The 14,226-nt window shown below is 57.2% G+C and overlaps 1 protein-coding gene across 1 annotated transcript in view; it reads left to right on the top strand.

Moving 5' to 3' along the window:
- Nucleotides 1-13,363, top strand: part of CAMK2A (calcium/calmodulin dependent protein kinase II alpha) — a 32,982-nt gene extending 19,619 nt beyond the window's left edge. Inside the window, exons 11-19 of the mRNA XM_059825651.1 lie at nt 80-163; nt 1,534-1,576; nt 3,422-3,462; nt 7,757-7,789; nt 8,876-8,924; nt 10,227-10,302; nt 11,139-11,233; nt 11,611-11,839; nt 12,059-13,363. Of these exons, the coding sequence (XP_059681634.1) occupies nt 80-163; nt 1,534-1,576; nt 3,422-3,462; nt 7,757-7,789; nt 8,876-8,924; nt 10,227-10,302; nt 11,139-11,233; nt 11,611-11,839; nt 12,059-12,062 (654 nt within the window). The 3' untranslated portion in view covers nt 12,063-13,363. The remainder of the gene's footprint in view (nt 1-79; nt 164-1,533; nt 1,577-3,421; nt 3,463-7,756; nt 7,790-8,875; nt 8,925-10,226; nt 10,303-11,138; nt 11,234-11,610; nt 11,840-12,058) is intronic.
- The last annotated feature ends 863 nt before the right edge of the window (nt 13,364-14,226 follow it).

Below are 14,226 nucleotides of genomic sequence, written 5' to 3'. Positions count from 1 at the left end.
GTGCATGCATGTGAGAGCGGGACTGGGGGACCCCCTTTCCCCTTGGCGCCTGCTCTGACCTGGGTCTCTCTCCTCCCAGCACCGTGCCACCGTGGCATCATGCATGCACAGGCAGGAGACGGTGGACTGTCTGAAGAAGTTCAATGCCCGGAGGAAGCTGAAGGTAACTCTCATACTCTCCAAGCTGGCTGCAAAATGCATGATGAGGTCAATTGGGGGTTTATTCTGAGTGGGAAAGGAAAGGGTGGTGTCTCTGCGTTAGGGTTATGGGGATGATGACATTTGGGGATGCCCGTTGTGAAGAAGGGAAAAGAGATGGAGTGGTGGCTGCATCTGGCTGGGGTTCCCGAGTGCTCGGAGAGAAGCCATGGTGAAGGAAAGCACTGAGTCACACAGCTGCCCTGGACACTGGAGCAAGGACTTTCCCACTGGAGTCAGCGTCAAGAAAGCTCCTCTTCGGAGCAGGACGTGGATCTGAGAGGCACAGTGAGACCCCTTTGCCTGATGTCCAAGCCACCGTTGCAGCCGGAGAACAAAGTGATCCCCAGACGGGCAAAAGGCTCTGGCTCACCCCCACCAGCAGCCCCACAGGCTTTCCCTCTCGGCTGCTGCAGTGTGCTTGGTGTGCTGCAGCCTGGACACCCTCTGAAATCACCACCCCCCCAGGCTTCACCCTTGGGCTGGAGCAGCTCCCTGAAGCACCCATCTCCCGGGTGCTGCTCAGCCCCAGCCAGCAGCATGGCGCTGGGAACAGGCTCTGGAAATCACAATGCCTCCTCCAGAGCCGGTGACACAGAATGGGACGGCGCTGATCTGTACCGCAGTCAGAGCCATCAGCGCTCCAGGCCTGAACGCGATGTGGCACAGAGCAGTACAGCTGCAGGCTACTAACAAGATTATCAAGAAAAGAGACTGGTTATAAACTATTATTACTTTTCAGCTAGACAAGTAATCAAATTAGTTCAGGCATACACTTCAAAATAGTAATCCATTACTGTAAGCAATTAGTCCAAAGTAATCTCATTATACGCTGAGCAACTAGTTAGTAGAGTCAGCTGGAAAAGGGGAAGCATTTTTATGAATGTTGTTTTGCAGTGGTGATCTTTGCGTGACTCCCATGAAAAATCCCTGCCCTGCTGCTCTTAGCTGGCACGGCTTTAATTGCAATTAAATCTGGTTCCGGTCCCGGAGGCTCCCCTCACCGCCAGCTGCCGGCCCCGGTCAGCGGAGTCGTGCTACATCTAGGGCAGGGTAGAACAAGGCTGATATTTAATATCCCTTTAATCTTGGAGAGAAGGCAGTTTCGGAGAATGCAACCCAATGCCCTGGTGCTGGGGATATGGCGTTGGGTACCAAGGGCTGCTTTTGATGACAGGAGGAGAGTATCAGTCCGTGGGCCAGTTTCCTTCCAGCGAGGTGGCCGGGGGACAGGTGACATGCAGGGCTTTCCTCCCCAAGGGCTGGGGGGAGTGGCAGGGATGTGGGGGGCCGGGGCCCAGCATGCCCTTTCCTTCTGCCTTCTGTGTCTTTCAGGGAGCCATCCTCACCACCATGCTGGCCACCAGGAACTTCTCCGGTAGGTGCTGTCTCCGGGGCTCGTCTTCTTGCCTTACAGGGTGCCCAGGGCAAACCCACAGGGTCCCTGGAGAGTTGGCTTCGCCCCCAGGTCTCATGGGGGATCTAAGTTTGCAGTCTGGTGCCTCTGGGGATGTGTGGCATTAGGTGGTGGTCTGGGCCAGGTCACCTGGCACCCCCAGGTTGGCTGCTGGCTTAGGATACAAGAGAAAAGGTGCCTGGCTGAGGTGCAGCGGTCCCCAGAGGTTTAGGTTTTTGGGGTTTGTATGTGCTCACCCACCTGGATCATGCCAGGGTGGGGATGTGGGTGCTGGGGGCAGCCAGGGCTCAAGGCAGCTGGTTTTCTGCCCTCCTGGAGATGTTTGTGGCTCAGGGAGAGCATCCTCTGCACCGGGAAAGTGTCGGAAAGGTCCCTGGGTGCCACTGCAGCCAGATGGCAGCAGGGTCCCTCGGGTCCCTCCCCAGGCAGGAGGATACTGATCCTGCAGGGCACCCTGCTCTCCTCCTGCCTCCCTACATCCCAAGGGCTACATGGAGACACAGGAGCAGGGACAGAGCACGGCAGCCCAGCCTTGTGCACCGGGAGAGGTCTCGGTGCAGCCACAAGCCCCCCTGCCCCTGTGCCCTTGCTGAGAGCTGTCCCTTCTGGGGACACCCTGCTGCCTCAGAGCAAGCCATGCAGCTGGGATTTCACAGGCAGGGATCAGCGGGTCCCGTTGATTCCCAGGCACAGAACCAAAAAGGAGATGGGTGACTGCAGAGCTCGTCTGCTCGCTGTCACCTCCAGCCCTCCCCAGCACTGGGGATGGCCCCGCCAGAGGTGGGACAAGCCAGCTAAGCCCGGCACACCAGCTGAGTGGGCTGGTGGCAGCTGTTTGGTGTTAGATGGGTGTTTTGGGGTGCTTCACTGAGGCACCTCAGCAGTCAGGTGTAGCAGGTGGGCAGGGGGAGATGGGGGCTGCTGGCCCAGCCAGGTGCCAGCGGAGAGGGCCACGGCCGGGGTTGGTATCTGCATTTGTCGTGGGGGGATCGTGCTGACACATTTAGCACTTGTGGGCAGCATGTGGCGGGGCTGGAGGAGTCCCAACAGCTGGGGGGATCTGGTGTCAGGCCCCACGCCGGGAGACGTGGCGGACACGAAGCATCAAAGGGCAGGAAATTCAAAAGCATCTCTTGAAGCGCTGCCCGTCCCACACGCAGCCCAGGGGCTCGCATGTCCCCCCTGCCCGGGAGCACAGCGGGGCCGGCAGGCGATGGGGTCCCACGTGGGGCTGAGCCCCATCGATCCCACCCTGCTCTGGGGTTATGGGGGGAGTGGGGTGGCTTGAGCAGCTTGGGGGGCTGGGGCAGTGCCGGCAGCGGTAGGTGGGCACTGGGGAAGGCGTCTGCTTTTCATCATTGTCAAAATGTGGGCTGCAGCTGTCGGGCCGGCAGGCCGGCAGCACATGATCCCAGCAGCATGGGGCTAAAATTAGAGGGCGGCAGGCGGGCAGCCCATTCCACTGCGCTGCACCAGGCTCAGTCGCCAGCACCCCCCCAGCCGGAGCCCGCCTGCCGCCGGACGGCCCCGCTGGCCCCCTCCGAGCCACCCTGAGGACTCGGCGTGACGTTAGGAGACGGGTCATGCCCCTGACCGAGAGCCACCGGGGTAGGACGGGACGGTGCCAGCAAGGTCGCCCCTGAGCTCCCGGGGTTTGCACTGGGGGTTGCTGGAGAGAGGACGAAACCCACTGGCTGGTCCCGCGGGGTCCTGCTGCTCTGCCGCCTGGCACCATGCTACTGATCCTCGGCCTCCTGGTCTTGGTGCCCTGCCTGGCTCTCCTAACCTCCTTCCTCCTCTCTCCAGGAGGCAAAAGCGGTGGCAACAAGAAGAATGATGGCGTGAAGGTAAGCCCCCCCCGCCCGCCACCCTCTCCTGACTGCCCCTCCACTGCTGGGGTAGCAGTGGGGGTCTCCGTGCCATTCCGGTGCTCCCCACAATACCCTGTGCTTTAAAGGGCAGCTGTTGGCCCGGCTGTCCCGGTGTGTCCCCGTGCCGCTGGCTCAGCTCCTGCCAGGACAGGCAGTGCACAGGAGGCTTTGCAGCGCGGTGAGCAAGGGGAGCGGGCTGGTGTCGGAGGGGTGAGCGGCGGGAATTCGCTGCTGTTTCATTGCCTGCGAAATGCGCTTGCTCCTTGCTGCCCCCGGGGAGGGGGAGAGGCAGAGGCTGGACCAGGAGAGGGGACAGGGGGAAGCAGCTTTGCAGCCCAGAGCCACGGCTTCAGCCTGGAAGCAGCCGTCCAGCGAGATGGGCAGCTGCATCTCCTGCTCACCCCGGCGTACTTCCCGCTGCGGCTGGTGTGGCTGGGCTTGCCCCCCAACTCCTGTCCCACCCCGTCCCCAAGGGCTGGTGTGCTGCTGGGTGGCACACGGGTGCCTTTAACCCTCTCGGCAGCACTGCCAGCCCTCTGTGCCCAGTGCAGAGAGAACAAAGGAACTTGGTGATGCTTGACAGAGCAAATGGCTTGGTGATGCTTTAAAAACAAGCCAGTGCTGGGTGGACGTTGTTTCTTGGGCTGCACAGCCCTCAGGTTCGCCTGCCCCTCCAAGGTGGGGTCACAGCTCTTCTCCAGGACAAGGTGGCTCCTGGAGGCAGCAAAATCCTGCTGCCGAACAGCTTCTGATGATAGGGAGACGTGGTGGTTAGCGAGCTCTGTCAAACTCCTCCTGCAGGAAGGAATGGTCCATGTGAAGGTCTTTCTCTCCTTACCTGTTACCTTCATGAATACAAGTGATCACTCAGCAGGGGAGAGCGAGCGTGATCACATCCCCCATCGCAGGGCAGGGGTGCAAGCTGTCAGCAGGGCTTTGGGAGCCCGACTGCAGCACGGCTGCTCTCCTTCCTCGGGCCCTTTCGTAGGGACCCAGCTGTTGTCCTGTGAGTGGCACAGGGTTTCGGAGCAGCAGAGCCCTCAGCTGGCCTCTTCCCTCCTCAGTCCAAATGGTCAGTGGAGCCAGAGGTCTAGGGATGGCTTGTCTTTCTCCCACTCCTTCCAGATCCAGCAGCTGGGATAGGACAAGCCTGGAAGGCTTGAGACCATGCACAGCCCCCCAAACTCGGGCTCAGCTCCACAACAGACCATTCTGGCCATGCAGTGTTCTTCTGCAACATGAAGCTGATGGCCTGCATTGCTACGAGAGGACATTGCTTTGGGCCATGGTGTCAGGGTATATCACGTGGCTTCCAGAACAGGATTGCTAGGTTTGGACAACAGTGCTGGCACAGAGCGGACAGGTCCCATGGGAGTCACAGTAACCCATATGCCAGACACTGCTGGCCTGTCCTTTGCTGCTCTGAGGTCCTGGCTGCTTCTGGGAGTCACCTGAGAAGTGACACCACAGGTAGAGCTGACTTGGTACAAGTTGCAGGTGCACAGGTCAGAGCAATCATGAGCTGCATTTTTAAGCTGTAAAAGGAGAGATTGGTGGATGGAGAGGCTTCATCAGGCACGGTCCTGAATCTAATTTTCCAGCAGAAAGGGTCAGCCTTGAATTTCACCTCTAGCATTGCCAGGATGGTGTGGTGGTAGAACACCATTTGCCAGCCCAACTTGCCTAATGATGCTCCTTCTTGGACTTCAAAGTAGCTTCGAGGGCAGATGTTATCCTGGGAAAAGGAGAACTTGCTGTCATAGCAAAATAGCTAGTTTGGGTAAACAGCCTTCTGGCCTATCACTGAAACTCAGCAAGGAGGGTCTGGGTTCAGAGTGGGGTCAGAGAGGCTGGTCTGTATCCCCAGTCCTCAGCCCCTCGCTGGTGAGTGGGGAGCAGCGAGTGAGGCTTCATCCTGAGTGCAGTCCACCAGCCAACACTCAGCTCAAGAGGGCGTATAAGCTCTGGAGAATGAGTTTGCTTTTTTTATTGCCCCCTTTCCAACAAGTGGAGGTGAGACAGCCTGGCTAGATGGCCAGGAAGGTAGAGGAGGAGAAGACAAAGTAGACACAAGCTCATTCCCAACAAGTTGCTTGTGTTGGCCACCTTCAGCGTTACCATTCCCACCTCTCATTCCCATGCTCAACCTGGGGGCACTCGCAGCATAACCCGCTCACGGCGGCACAGGGAGGCTGGGTGCTCCAGGCGAAGCTTTAATGTCCCACTGTGGGCAGCTGGCAGATGTCAGGGTGTCGCTGGGTGGTGTTCATTTCTTTCCATCTTGCTGGAAAAGCGAGGCAGAAACTTGGAAACCTGCCTTGGGCGGGTAGGAAGGTGGGAAGGGAATGGTCCTGCCTGCTCAGAGCAGGGCTGTAAGTCAGGCCACGTGGTGTGGTTCACTGTCGGAAGAGTTGTGTCCCCATTTGGAGAAACCTGCTGGACTGCCTGTCCCCATGAGAGCAGGCAGGTCCCAGGCAGTCACGTCTGCCGTTCCTGCCCCAAGCTATGCAGGTGGGCATCAGGGAGCTGGTGCTGCCCTCCAGCCTGCTCGCACAGCCCTCTGGCACCAGGATGGTGCCAGCCCAGGCTCATAAGGCTCGAAACTCGCTCTTCCAAGGAGACTCCTCCCCTATTAAAAGCATTCACAGGACTAAAAATCCCCCTCGACCCCTGCTCTGGGGTCTGTGGGAGGTCTTCTGGTCCCAGCAGCTATGATACCTTCACTGCCCTGTGTAGTGTCCCATCTCGTCACATTGTAAACTAATGAAATCACTGCCCCATGTCACATCCTGTCCCGTCCTAAATTAATGAGCTCACTGCCCCGTGTTGCATCCTGTTACTGTATGTCCAGACTCGACGCGGTCACTGCTTTGTGTTGCATTCTGTTGCGTCTGAAATTTCTGCAGTTTACTGCCCCGTCTCATGTCCTTGGGTAGCAGAAGCTGTCAGCCCTTCCTGCAGACAGCCCAGCTCCGGCAGCTCCATTTCCCATGAGGTTCCTTCCGAAATACTGCAGCTCAGTCTGCCCTTTAGGACATCTGTTGTTTTGGTGAAGGAGGGGCGAGGATTAACGTAGGACCTAGCGAGGGAGGGGAGAGCTGCACTGGCAGAGGGGGAAGCTCAGTGACGATGCTGGTGGGAGCCAGTTAGGATGTGAAAAGAGCAATGAGGGGAGAGGGATATCAGCAGTTTTTACACTGCAGCCCACCCACACACCCTAATGGGTCGCTCCGTGGACTTCTCCAAGAGATTTGCACTGTGGGTGCTGCTTTTCCCTTTGCAGGGCAGGCAGAGCCGGTGCCTCGTTAAATATGCTGGTAAAACACTTTGGTGTTTGGCACTGCAGCTTCTGATTCCTGCACACTGGTGTTCCCTGTCGCCCGCTGGGATTCATCCCCTGGTAGCTGGAGGTGGAGAAGGGGCATGAGGCCAGCGTGCACATCCCCCTGTCTCCTAGATAGATTAAAGGGAGATGGGAAGCAGAGCACAGCAAAGAAGAAGAGTCCAGAAGTAGTTTGGGATTGCAAGTGGAAATGTGGCTATGGGGTCATCCAACCCAAAAGCCTTAAAGCCTAGTGGTAGTGGTCCAGGATGGAGATGAATATGTGCGTGTGTAAGGTCTTCTTTTTGGAGGAGACTTGTCCTGATTTGAAGCACTGGAGCTGTACTCAGGACAGCTTCCCACATGGTGTGTCTGCCTTGTGGGGTGGAGAAGCAATAGCCATGTTGGCTTTAAACCAGCCAGCTTAGTACTGGTCTAGGTCCAAAGCTAATTGAGCGTCTCCACACTTGGCAGCAGCACGGGCAGATGCACCAAGAACAGCTCCCGAGTCTGTAAACATCAGTACGGCATTCACATCGGGCACAGGGCTGTACAGGTGGTGGAGCTGCCGTAGGTTTTCAGCATCCCACTCCTGTTCCTGTGAGCTTGCTGGCCTGGTCACAAAGCCACCAGAGTGGTCATTGACTTCTAGGGGACTCCCTTTTGGACTAGCCAGGTCCTTGGGATGAGCAACACCAGAGATTGTGGCAGGTCAGGAGAGAAAGGTGCCAGCAGGAACGCGGGGAGGGAGCTGGCATGGAACCACCAGCACTGCAGCCAGCGGCACGTCCCTCAGGAGCACCAGGTTGCCCACCACCCCGCTCCTTTCTTTGCCCCTCCATGAGGACCACGAAGGGTGGCTCAGGAGCTGCTGCCTCTCACGTGCTGCTCTCTGCCTTTCTCACTCTGTGTCTCTTCCTGTTCCATCTCTTCTCCTTGTTTTTCCAGAAAAGAAAGTCCAGTTCCAGCGTTCAGTTAATGGTGAGTGTCCTTCGTCTTCCTCAATGCCAGTATTGCTGGGCCTCTCCACATGTTCCAGCTTCCCCCATTTTTGGAAGTTACCTCGGGGTAGGGAAGAAGGGACACCGGGGTTGGAGGGAACATCCTCAAAGCCGTATCACCCACAAACCCCATTAACAGGGTTGGTGCAGGCACTTGCTGGCCACCAGCTGGTGGGAAGCCAGCCCTGGTTCTTGCTGATGGGTTCTCATGCCGTTTCTCCCAGTTCTCCTGACTCAGGTCTGCAGGCTGCATCGGTCCAAGGAGCCTTGGAGAAACACCTTCCATGCCTCTGCGGGGACTGTATGGTCATGGGACACCTTGCCAACCTACATCGGGGTATTATGGGTAATACATAAGCAAGGCTCTGCTGGGAAGAGCTAGCAGAGCCATTGCTCTAGCTCCGCTAGCAGAGTCGCCTTGATGGGGCTCCTGGAGAGAGATGGGGGGTCAGTACCCCCCTCCCCCCCAAATCTGTGTAGTGCTCAGCTGTTTCTTGAAAGAGCTGTGTCTCAGCCTTCGGTGGTCCATGTGGGTCTTGGAAGCACTCTGTTTTATTGTACATTTCTCTCCCTACTCTGCGGTCAGTGTGGTCTCTCTCACTCCTGCACAGTCCCCTCTTTCTCATCCCAGCTCCTCCTCGCTGTTTAATTTGTACATCTCTCTCTTTATCGTACAGTCAACATGGTGTCTTCCACCCCTGCACAGCCCCTCTCCCTGCCCCTTCTGCAACGCTCCTAGGAACCCACCAACCTCCCCTGGACCTGCCCTGTCTCTGTCCCCACAGGTGTCGGTAGGAAAGGCAGCACCGTTCCTACAAGACCCTCCAAGCCCAGCTCTTGTGCCCTTGGCTACAAGGAGTGGAGGTCAGGGAGGGCTCTGCCAGAACTGCCCTAGAGCTGTGGTTGAGGACGGGTTGGACCTGCTGGCGTTTTCCTTGGTTTCTGTCCGTCGGCACAGTCGAGCGCTGTGGGGTCGGACTCGGGGGGCTGTCGAACACACGAGCTCCGTCTGGCGTGGGGAGAAGACCCCTCTCACCGCCCCGTCTCCTTTCTGTTCTTTGCTCAGGAATCGTCGGAGAGCACCAACACCACCATCGAGGACGAAGACACCAAAGGTACCGGTGGGGGCATCTGGGAGGGCGGGCAAGCTGTTTCGGAGGGGTGCCCTGGGGTCATTAGTCTGGCCACCCCTAATGAGATATTGGCTATGGCGAAACCCACCACCATCGAGCTGCCTTGGGGCCCTTCAGAGGTTGCTTTAAGTCCTTAGGTGGTTTCACTGCTGGGTCGCTACCACGAGCAGCTGGGGCACTTCTGGCAAGGATGGGGGGCTCCCAAAAACAGGGATGTTCCCTGAAAGCAGGCATGGAAATGGCAGAAATATGCAGGGATAGCAGCCCAGCTGCCCGCTCCTCCAAAATAAATGGCCCTTTGGGAAAAGCCTCCAGGGGAAATCCCTGCCTCCCTCCTGACTGCCTGCCAGAGCCGGCTTTCTAAGAATAACTCAGGAAATAATTTATTGGTGCTAATTTGTAAAGTCTCTTGACGAAGCGATCTCAGCACAAAGCAAGATGGACTTTGGCCTGACGTGAGAGTTAATGGGGCACTTGTCCTTCCAGGGAAGGGCTCCCCGAGACTTGACGCGGAGGCAGGTGGTGCTCGGGAAGTGATGGGTATCCCTCTCCTCCTTCCCGAAGGACTCTCAGGAAGGCGCTCCCTCTCCTTTCATTAGCCACGATACAAAAAAAAATCAAGTCAGACATGATGCCGATTTGCATTTGAAGCAAAGCCTCGTTAATAAGCCCAGGGTTACCTCTGACAGCTCCTCCCGCATCCCTGGGAGCCAAACCCACTTTCACAGCCTGGTCCCTTCCCAGCTGAGCCGGCAGTGCCGGGGGTCCCCAGCAGCAGCCGCACAGTGCCGTGCCCTTCGTGGGATCCCTCCTTGTGTCTCCCGGGGTGGATGGCCACATGACCCAGCTGTCCTGCCCCCCACCCGAGACCCTCTCCTCCCATCTCGGAGGGAGGTGAGAGCATCCTTGGTCCAGCCTGCCCTGGCTGGCCCCTGCTCTGAGTTCACGGGGTAGAAAGTCCTGGCCCAGCAAGACTTTGCAGCCGAGACCAGCCTATGCCACCTTTTTGGGCCGAGGGCAGCTCACCACTCGGTGATTAACCCTTTTGCTCTTTAGGAAAATACAGGGCTTTTCGGTTTCACCCTGACTTTGGAGGTCTTTCCTCTCCGGGGATGAAGAGCCCTTTCCCACATCTCGCTCCCAGGTTCTTCTGCCTTTTCTCCAATGGCCCCCAATGTCCTGCTGTCTGTTTCTAATGAGAAAAAGATACCTCACCGATATTGCAACGCCAGCACTTTTGGTTTGTTTTCTCCTCATATTTTCTTTTTCTCTTTAAACCAACAGTACGAAAGCAAGAAATCATTAAAGTCACGGAGCAGCTGATCGAAGCAATAAGCAATGGCGACTTTGAGTCCTACACGTGAGTGTGCCCGGTGCGGATTTGGGCTGGGGCAGGGGCTCAGCCCCCCGGAGCAGGGGCTCTCGCTGTGACAACACGTCCCAGGAGGTTTTACTGCTGCCCGGGGCAGGGTGACCGGGTTGACGTGATGGGGGGGCATGGAAACCATCCAAGCGAAGCAGGAGACATCATTTTCCAAACCTAGTGCTTCTCTCACACTAAGCTGACCACATCTCTCTGGTCTCATTATCATGGATGAGCCCATTTCCTGGTTTGCAGAAATATGAATAACTGTAAACGTGATTTATGGTGGAAGAAGGAACATTGCATCCATGGTATCCATTATATCCAGATCGACACAGGCTGCTTGGAAGCCTAACTGCTTTCTACTCGCTGAGCTGATGCTCCTCAGAGTACGTTTCTTCTGTGTCCAAGTCCGATTTAATTAGCGATTTCTGAGCGAGTGCAGGTCTTCATCCCTGCCTCGGAGAATCGCAGCAGGGATATTTTTATACAGAGCAGAGAACATGAGTTTTTCCCTGCTGTTTTTCTTTATTACAAAGAAGATGGCAGTGTTCTGGGAGGTTTAATTGGAGATGGTGACCGATGGAGAATTCACCCTGCCTCGCTGGGGTCCTGGCTGCAGTTGGTGGGCTGGAGGTGAGGCGGGGTGGGCTTCAGGCAGAGTGCAGGGACGAGGTCAGACTTCTGCTTGAATTGCTTACTGGTGCAGAAGCTCCTTGGTCTCAGGCTGAGGGGTGGTCATCCCGAGCAGGAGCCATTTGGATTTTGCAGGCTCCCACACCAGAAGCAGTGAGATAACCTCTCCCTTTTCTCTCCCCTTCCCACCTCCCCAGGAAGATGTGCGACCCTGGGATGACTGCCTTTGAGCCGGAGGCTCTGGGCAACCTCGTGGAAGGCCTGGATTTCCACCGATTCTACTTCGAAAACCGTAAGCAGTCCCCTTGCCTCCTGAGGGATCCTTCCCACCTCCCATGGGCCCAGCTGTGTCCTGACCTCCATCAGCTTGCTGGAGAGAGGAGGGTAAGGGTGGCTTTGGGAGCATCTCTGGCTGATCTGGAAGATCCCAGCAGGAGGTGAATCAAGCCTGTTAGGTCAACTGGGGCCGGGCTGTATGCAGTTGAGTTGTTTAGTTAGCTGCTTCCTATGTGGACCCATCCTGAACCCACCCGTGCAGCATTTACTCAGCCCTTCCAAGCAGAGAGCTTAACCCAAGCATCTCCCCTTCCCACATTGTTGCCACCCTGAGCAAGAGCCACCTAAACTCCTTCCCCTGCCTAAAGCTGCCTGTACTTGTTCCCTCTCCAGTGTGGTCCCGAAACAGCAAGCCTGTGCACACGACTATCCTGAACCCCCACATCCACCTGATGGGAGACGAGTCCGCCTGCATCGCCTACATCCGCATCACGCAGTACGTGGACGCGGGAGGGATCCCCCGCACCGCCCAGTCCGAGGAGACCCGCATCTGGCACCGCCGGGATGGCAAATGGCAAATCGTCCACTTCCACAGATCCGGCGCGCCCTCCGTCCTACCGCAGTAAGCCCTGTGAGGCTCTGGGGATGGGGCAAGGGGGGCATGGAGGGGACGGTGTGGGCTCCTTGCAGTGTTGAGGCTGTAAAATGGTCAGGATCCTGCCCTGAGGATCTGTAGTGGGGAGGAGATGGCCGATGGCGTGAGATGGTGATGGGGAGAGGGATGCTCTGCCAAAGGGATGGTCGAAGCGAACTCCCTCTCTGTCCGGTTTGTGTTTTGCAGCTGAAGCGCGGTCCTGCCCGTGTGGGGTTTGTCACTGACTGACTACCAAGGGGAGACCTCCTCCAACATCTTCACCTACGGGACTTTGGCTGTTGGCTCTGCTGCTTGGTTCCCGCTGGAATAACCCCTTGCTTCTCACCGCACACACGCAATGGCCCTGCCGGCGCCGCGCAAGCATCCCATCGAACCTCCCCACCCCGCCGGGGCCGTGGTGCTGGGCCCCCTTCCTCTGCATGAACCAAGAAAAGAGAAACCATGAACCTAAACCCGAGCATCTGGCCAGAGAGATGATGCGTGCTGGGGTAAAGGCCTCCCTCCTCGGCTGCATGGAGTTGCTGGGACCCCCCACCACCCGGCATGTCTCCTGAATTGGGCTCGGACTTGTCATCTGCCTCCATCCCCACCTCTGCTGGGAGCCCCCCAAGGAAGAGGAGAGCAGGGGGGCAGTTTTGAGTAGCTCTGTGCAACACCCTCCCTGCGCGCCAGTGGATTTTGCTTTGCTGCTATCGCGGTCCCCATCTGCCACCGTGGCTCCCACCCACTCCCGACCCAAGCTCCCGCTTCCTGGCAGCCTCGGCCAGGGAACTGCAGTTTAAACCCTTTGCAAAGTCCAGCTTCCATGTGCCCTTGGGCGAGGAGGGCAGTGTTTGGACGGGTGAGTAAAGGCTATCCATTTATTTTCCCTCCCCAGGAGTGTAGGCTGGCTCCTTCCCAAGAGGGCAAGTAGGTTTGCACCCTGGCTCTGGGCGACTGCCGTGCCGAGAGGGATGCTCTCCCTCCTTCCTCCCTTCTCCCCTTGGAGCAGGGACCGGCGAAGCTGGGAGAAGGGAGGAGGAGAAAGGCGACTGCTTCCCGGCACTGCGTTGGCACAGCCGGGAGCCGGGGCTCTCCCAGCCATGCCATGGTCCCGCACCCTCCTCCCCACTCACCACCCAGCCTGGATCCTTTACTCCAGCACCCAGCTCTGCCAAGCACCCACCCCTGCCCCTCGCATGCAGCACCCAAAGCTCCCCCTGCGCCCGGCTCCCCGGCTGGGACAGGGGTGGCCGAGCTGGCCAGCGATTCGGGGCACAAACCTCCATCGCCCACACGACTCCTTCCAGCGACGACGAGGAATGCAAGCTTTATAAAGTAACAAAACTCTGCAGAATCTGATCGTGCTTCGAAGAAAACAAACAAGCCTTTAGCTGTCTTCTACTTTGAGCGCATGCCTTTTTATAGGGAAAAGAAAACAACCTACCGTGTATTTCGTAATTTGATTTTGAGTATTTGCTGAAATGGATCTTTATGTAATAACTAGAAACATTCAACTGTTTAGGGCGGGGAGGGTGGGGGGATTTTGGGGCGTTGCTGGTTTTCATTGCGTTTACATTTGGAGAGGGGTTGTGCTGCCACGATGCTCCTACCAGGGGTCCCGCGGCTGCCAGCCCCCGCCCCGTGCCGCGGCGGCTCATACCATCCCATCCCGCAGCACTGTGCAGGCGAAGGCACCCGCCTCCCTGGGGCACCCACTGCTATGGGCACCCACCTCCAGGGGCACCCCCTCCCCGGGGCACCTTCCCGCACCCCACGGGTCTTCCTGCAGGGCAAACCCAGGCGGTGGCTCCTGGGGAGCCACCGGGATGTGGATTTCAGGACAGAAGACATGGCCGGGAAAGGAAGTTTTGGTCTCGCCTCTTTGCCATCAGATAGAGGTCCGAGGGTGGGTATTTTTCCGGCAATTCTTCCATTTCTTGTTCTCTTTTTTCCAACTGGAACCTCTTTGCTTCTTGATGTGAGACTCCAGCAGCACTGCTGCCCCGGGGGACTTTCTAGCTGCACTCTCTTCATCTGCATGGCGTTTAACTTTCTAGACGGTGTGTGTGTTGAAAAACAAATGAACAAAAACCCACTTGTTTTGGACATAAAAAAAAAGAAAAAAAAAGAAAAAAAAAGGAAAAAAAGGAAATGTTTTCTCCATGTAAATTCTGAGCGTGTATTTTGCCTTTTCTGTGGTTTTGAATGCTTTGCTCTTTGTCGAGGCAGGGACGGCTGCTGTGCGAAATGCAGCCACATCCTTGCAGACTGCAAAAATATTATCCCGCTGGATGGAGGGGTAGAAATCCAAGCTGTTGGGGCATGAACAGGCCTTGAGAGGTGTTTCGGTGTGTCCCGCTGTGCCACCAGTG

Source organism: Gavia stellata, chromosome 16, assembly GCF_030936135.1.
Source record: "Gavia stellata isolate bGavSte3 chromosome 16, bGavSte3.hap2, whole genome shotgun sequence".
Lineage (NCBI taxonomy): Eukaryota > Metazoa > Chordata > Aves > Gaviiformes > Gaviidae > Gavia > Gavia stellata.
The sequence above is the reverse complement of the archived record's forward strand: the minus strand, read 5'-3'. Positions and strand labels throughout refer to the sequence as shown.